Source organism: Elephantulus edwardii, unplaced genomic scaffold (assembly GCF_000299155.1).
Source record: "Elephantulus edwardii isolate Elephantulus edwardi_28Jun2011 unplaced genomic scaffold, EleEdw1.0 scaffold00008, whole genome shotgun sequence".
Lineage (NCBI taxonomy): Eukaryota > Metazoa > Chordata > Mammalia > Macroscelidea > Macroscelididae > Elephantulus > Elephantulus edwardii.
The window spans coordinates 14,104,188-14,111,285 of NW_006399758.1; the positions used below are offsets into that span (position 1 = coordinate 14,104,188).

At 37.7% G+C, this 7,098-nt stretch overlaps 1 protein-coding gene across 1 annotated transcript in view; it reads left to right on the forward strand.

Moving 5' to 3' along the window:
- The window catches only part of XKR9 (XK, Kell blood group complex subunit-related family, member 9), a 35,589-nt gene extending 31,428 nt beyond the window's left edge, over positions 1-4,161 (forward strand). Inside the window, exon 3 of the mRNA XM_006880537.1 lies at positions 3,533-4,161. Within this exon, the coding sequence (XP_006880599.1) occupies positions 3,533-4,161 (629 nt within the window). The remainder of the gene's footprint in view (positions 1-3,532) is intronic.
- Positions 4,162-7,098: the final 2,937 nt, after the last annotated feature.

Below are 7,098 nucleotides of genomic sequence, written 5' to 3' on the forward strand. Positions count from 1 at the left end.
AAATTAATAAAATATAATTATAGAAAAAAAATCTGAAAAAAAAGATCTGTTGTTCAAAGGGTCGCTATGAGTTGTACTTGACTCAATTGCACCTAACAATAGCAACAACAATGGTATGAAAAAGAATTGATTAATGCAGAACCATTTCTTGTGAACAAGAATCATACTAAGGGAAGAAGTCCTAGCTACCTTGAAGCATTGGGGGTGGAAAAATAGGGCTCCCAGTATTTTAGCAAACAGATGCAGTCCTGGACGTGATCATTAGTCTCTGCCAAGAAATTTGAAAGACAACTAACTAGTCAGCCATTTGGAAGAGATACATGTTTGTGCATATTCCCCAAAAAGGTCATCAACAGAATGTGGAAATTATCAAACAATAGCATTAATATCACAGATGCTTTTGTAAAAAGTAAAATCTATCTGAGGTTATTTAAGAATGACTGGGACTGTACATGAACAGAAATTCAAGCTGGATTCAGAAACAGCTGTGGAATGGGGACAGAATCGTTGATATCAAATGGATCTTGAATGAAACAGACAATATCAGAAAGATGTTTAGTTGTGTTTTGTTGCCTACACAAAAGTAAATGAAAATATCACCTGACATGATAAATAAATGTAGATAATGATAAATTATGGATACTATTGAGAAGAACGGGAATTGATAACATATACTTGTTCTCACGTGCTACCTGTACATTTACCTAAAAGCAATTGTTCACACAGAAAAAGGGGATACTGCATGGTTTAAAATTAGGAAAGGGGTGTTCCAAGCTTGTATCCTTTTACCAGACCTATTTGGTTTGTATGCTGAACAAGTAAGCTGAGAAAAAGGACAATGTGAAGAAAAATGTGGCATCAGGATTGGAGGAGAACTCATAATCAACTTGCATTATGAAGATGACACAACCCTACTTGCAGAAAGTGAACCACCAGAGAACTACTGTCAGAGATGAGTATTGAACATGCCAAGAACTGCCAAAAGAAAAAACAAATATAGCAGAGACAATCAAAGAACAAACTTAGAGGAAGTGCACCCAGAGTGCCCCAGAGAAACAAGAAGTGTGAATCTTGGTCTCACATACTTTTGGTATGCTGTCAGGCAGGGCCAGTGCTTGGAAGGAGATGTTATATTTGGAAATGTAGAGAGACGGTCAGAGAAAGAGAGGAAACCCTTCTTCAATGAGATGGGCTGACATATGACTGCATCAGTGAACTTAAATATAGCAGGAAATGTGAGAATGGGGCAGGACAGTGTGAGGTTTATAGAGTCCCTATGATTCAGAGTTGACTTATTGCCATTCAGTAATAACAACAACACTTGTTATTTTGCATTTGTGAAATATATCTGTAGCATAAATTCTAAGAGTTGGAGTGAGAGTATAAATGCTGCAAAATTTATGAAAGTTTTGAAGTTGATCAGTATGGTTTCTCTTTCACGGCAGATTTCCTCCTAGAATAAAAAAAGGTTCATTATAAAGAACAGTTGAATGTTTTTATTCTTTATAATAATACTTTAATAGGTGTTTATTTTGAGATGTTGTTGTTATGTGCCGTCGATTCACTTGTGACTCATGGTGACCCTATATACAACAGCACTTAACTCTGCTCTGTTCTGTGCCAATCGCACCATCTGCGATACACCCATCCCAGTTACCCCAGTCACTGAATCCATCCACCTCATAGAGGGCCTTCCCCTCCTGTGCTGTCCCTCCACCCTCCCAAGATTGATGTCCCTCTCCAAGGACCGGTCCCTCCTCACAACATGTCCAAAGTATGTTAGACGGAGCCTCAGAATCCTTGCCTCCAAGGAGCCGCCAGTTTGACCCTTTCCAGGATGAATCTGTTCGTTTTCCTAGCAGTCCATGTTACCCTCGATACTCTTCTCCAACACCACAGCTCAAAGGCATCAGTTCTCCCTCTATCCTCCCTAGTTATTGTCCAACTCTCTGATGCATAACAAGTGATTACAAAGATCATGGCCTGTATCAGATGCACCTTAGTCTCCAGAGAGACACCATTGCTCTTCAGTACTTTAGAGAGGTTCCTAACAGCAGACTTCCTCATCGCAATACGTCTTTTAATTTCCTGGCTGCTGGTTCCAAGGGTGTTGACTGTGGAGCCAAGCAAACTAAAGCTGTGAAGAATCTCAGTCTCTTCATCACAGAAGAAAAATAATGTTTGTTTTCTAATGATACCATTTTTTCCCTGACGGCTAGGCTTTTTTAAAGGAGTGCTGGTTTCATAGCAGTTCAAGAGCTTGGCTGCGACCTAATTTAGTTTGTGGTTTAAATCCACTAGCTAGGTGAGAGAAAAGTGTGGCAGTATCCTTCTGTAAGTCTTGGCAGGCTGGGAAACCATAGGGAGTTTTCTTCTGTCCTGCTGAGTCTGAATAGACTGCAGTGGATATAGTGTTAGTTTAGGGTTCTGTGCATTCCATGAAATGATTTAAGGAAGGGAGATTGCATGAAGGCATTCATGTGGTTCCTTGTTTTGTTTGTGTGAGAGTGTCAAACTGTGTTCTTAGGGCTTCCAACAACTAACTGATTTTCCAGAAATGAGTTACACACCTTTATTTTAAGGCACATCTTGATGAACTCAAAATGCCAATCTTTTCATTAACGGCTGAGAACTTGAGCATTTACATAACCTAGAGATGTTAAAAAAAAGAAGGAAAAAGATATGTTCATGAAAAACTGAGACAGTAAAGAATTAAGTCAATCACTGACTCCACAGAAAAAAATCAAGAGCTTTACAAGAAAGGAAATATAATCAGTGTAGTTCTTTGTTGTTGTTGTTTTTGTTGTATACAGTCAGAACCAACTCATAGCGGCCCCTCCAGTGGGCTTCCAGAGGCTTGGAAGGAGATGAACAATTAAAAAAGAATAACCTCCTTCATATAATTTAAAAAACTGTTGATTTAAAAAAAATAATCATGATGTTTCTCTTAGACAGAGGCAGAGGAAAATAGAAGGATATTTTCTGCTCTCATAGGAATTAATTAGTGGCAAATGTGTAAAATGGGTAAGAAACATCAGAATATATGACAGAAATTTAGCTGCAAAATTCAGGAGAAAAATCTAGAAAAGTTGACAGTGATTCCCCCCCCCCCCCCCCGGGGAATATAAGTAGTGTCAAATTATCCAATAATCACGGGAAGTAAGCATTTACTTTTGTTTACTTACTGATCCACGTGAAGAGTTGCAAAGGTTTTTCACCAACAGTTCAATACAGGTTAGCAGTACACGCAAGTAATCCAGGACTACTGTTGTGGTGGTTTTTAAAAATAAACTTTCTATAATAATTTTTGCTATTTAGAATCTAAGTATATGTGTTAATTTGGTAAAAGTAAAGACCAACTATAAAAATGATATCATAAGACCGTTTAGAGGAAAATTATGTTTTCATGAAAATATTTTTGAAAGAAGAAAATAAGAAATCCAAGAAGGTGAGAGACATGCATAGCATATACTGCATTTAAAATGGCTTTTATTATTATCTCTATAACAATGTATATTTTTTTCTTTCACAGATGCAGCTATCCTGGTCTCTTGTTGTGCCATTTCTTGGTCAACTGTTGATTATCAGATTGCTCAAAGGAAATCTTTACCTGATAAAAATCTCTTTAAAGGGTGCTGTCCTGTATTCACATATGCTGTTTACAAGTTTTTTACATTATTGTCTTGGATGCTGAGTGTTGTACTTCTGTTAATCTTTAATGTTAAGATTGCTTTATTTCTGTTGTTAATTCTTTGGCTTTTAGGTATAGTGTGGGCATTTAAAAACCAGACTGAATTTTGTGCTTCCAGGTGTATGGAATACTTATACAGGGCTGTTGTTGGGTTCATTCTGGTCTTTACATTTTTTAATGTTAAGGGACAGAATACCAAATGTCAAATGTCTTTTTATTATGTTGTAAAGGTACTAGGCACATTGTGTATATTAATTGTCTTCTGGCTTTACCCACCCCCTATTTTTAATCCAGACTATTTTATACTTGCCAGCATAATAGCAATTCTTACCCTTCTTCTTGGACTTATTTTGCTAATTGTTTACTATAGCACTTTTCACCCAAAAAGAAATGAAAAAAAGAAACCTGATGAAGTTGATGGAAAATCAGTTCTAAATGATTGTAGAATGAGATATTTCCTAATGGCATAAGCTATTAATTTCTGAAGTATGTTTTCTTATTTTGTATTTCATTAGCCTGTTAAAATAAGTTATATGTATTTTTTGTCCATTACTTTTGCCTTGCTTATTTTAAGATCAATCCTGATAGATGATGTGAAGGTGAGAGATAGAATATAATACTATTTTTACTGTTATTGATTTTTCGTTTGGTTTTGACAATCTTGATACTCAAATGTTTGCTTACTGCATGGTATTTTTCTTTTTTGATAAACGTAGTTGTTATTGGGTGCTGTGGTATCACCTCTGACACAAAGCAACTCCGGATCTTCTATATCCCCTGCCCCATCCAGTGCCATCTTCACAATCTCTAATGTGTTTAAGCCTCTTAGTATCATCACTACATCAGTCTGTCTAGATTGTTTTGTAATTATCAGTATAGTATCACTACAGCTCTTACTCTTTTCCTTAGAATTATTTCCACTGTTTTCTTGATTCAATGTCTGTATTTTGAGGGATTTGTTGGTATTTTTATTTTTATTAACTGAATGTGAGTTGGGGATAAACAGTAGAAGAAAAAGGGAAAGGAGAAATTGAGGAAGATAACACTTTTTTTGGAATATTTTTTTATGCTCTTTTCCTGGAATCCTCAGCTCAGTTGCGTACAAAATAGAATTGGTATATATTTGAGAAGATTGGCTTGAGGTAAGAATCTGGGTTGCAGCCCTGAAGTTACGTGGTTCAAATCTGTGAGCTGCTCCACTGGAGAAGGATAGGCACTCTCCTTCTGTGTGATTAACTGCGTTTGGAACTCGACTGTGCACAACAACAACAACGATATAAAATGAGTATTAATTTTCTTTGTGTTAAAAATAGTTGTAAGCAAATATTGTTTTAATAGGTTTGTGCATAATCGTTCTAGCATGAAGTGAATTTTGACCCTTGGAATAAGAGGGAGGACAGCTGGATTTAGTGAAATTTCTGAAAATAGAGCAACATTCTCCACCAAGCATGCTCTTTTTTTTCAGAACTTCACTTTTTCCTCCTTCCACTTTCAGCCCTTATTTAATGAGACCTTAAGTGAATAGCTTTGCCTATTATAAAAATAGAAAATTAAATATTTAGACATAGAATTTGATAGAATACTGCTGATGAGTGAATTTAATGGCCACATCATATTTCAGCTATCAAAGGTGTTTCAAAGATAGCATTCTGTTGTGGATATAAAACACGTTTAAATTTCAGATCTAGACCTTCATAAGGCTACTTATGGAAGCATTTACAGGAATTCTTGGGCTGTCTTTCAAGATGTTTGCGAAAATGTTTGCTATTTTTGTTTTTTAGAAAGGAAACAAATAATAACTTATTATTTGTAATCATTAGTAACAACAATAATTTTATATAATTACAAAAATAAAAATTCAACCTGTTGATATTAAATTGATTAATTTCATAACAATCCCATGTGTGTTAGAACTATATTCCATAGGGTTTTCAAGATTGTGGTGTTTCAGAAAGAGCTCTCCAGGTCTTTCCTCCAAGGCACCTCTGGGTAAGTTTGAAGTGCCAGCCTATCGGCTAGTAGTCTAGTGCTTAACCATGTGCACCACCCAGGGACTTCTGTTCAGTGACACTGAATATAAACAAGTAAGGCATCACTCTCCTACTCTTTGATGAGATTAAGAAGCAGTAACTTATTTGAGTCAGGTACTCTGCAGTTTACCTTGGGTATGCTGCCAGATGTGCAGGCTGGATTTAGAAGAGGTCGTGGTACTAGGGATATTATAGCTAATGTTAGATGGATCTTGGCAGAAAGCAGAGAATACCAGAAGAATGTCTATCTGTGCTTCATTGACTATGCAAAGACTTTTTACTGTGTGAATCACGTTAAGCTATGCCTGACTCTGAGAAGAATGGGAATCCCAGAACATTTGATTGTGCTAATGCAAAACCTATACTTAAATCAAGAGGCAGTCATCAGAACAGAGCAAGGAGACACTGCATGGTTCAAAATCAAGAAGGAGGTCCATCAGGGATGTATTTTGTCTCCATATCTTTTCAATCTGTATGCAGAACAGATCATCTGAGATGCTGGGCTGTATGAGGAGGAATGTGGCATCAGGATTGGTGGAAAAATCATCAACAACTTGTATTATGCAGGTGACACAGCGCCGAAAGCTGAAACTGAGGAGGACCTGAAGTGCTTGCTTCAGAAGGTCAAGGACTGCAGCCTTTAATATGGATTGAAGTGCAACATCAAGAAAACCAAGATTCTCATCACTGGGCCAATTGGCAGCATAAGTATGGATGGTGAAGAGATTGAGATACTTAACAGTTTTAGTTTACTTGGTTCCACAGTCAACACTCTTGGTACCAGCCAGGAAATCAAGAGATGAATTGCATTGGGAATGTCAGCTGTGAGGGACCTCTCAAGAGTACTGAGGAGCAACGATGTCAGGCTGGAGACTAAGGTGTGCCTGGTCCAGGCTATAGTCTTCACAATTACGTGCTATGCATTGGAGAGTTGGACAGTGAATAGGGAAGATAGAAAGAGAATTGATGTCTTTGAGCTGTGGTGCTGGAGAAGAGTGTTGAATACATTATGGACTGCTAGGAGAACAAACAGGTTTGTCCTAGAAAGGGTTAAACCAGGCTGCTCCTTGGAGGCAAGGATTCCGGGGCTTCGTCTGACATTGGGCATGTTGCAAGGAGGGACTGGTCCTTGGAGAGGGACATCGTGTTTGGAAGAATGGAGGGACGGTGCAGGAGAGGAAGACCCTCGATGAGATGGATCGATTCTGTGAGTGGAGTGGTAGGTATGAGTGTGTTTGAGACAGCGAGGTTGGCACAGGATAGAACAGTATTTAGGGATCTTGAACATAGGGTCGCTATGAGTCGCAAGCGACTCGGTGGCACATAACAACAACAACAAACTCTACAGTTCACCTTGGGTGTGTGATGCTTCTATAT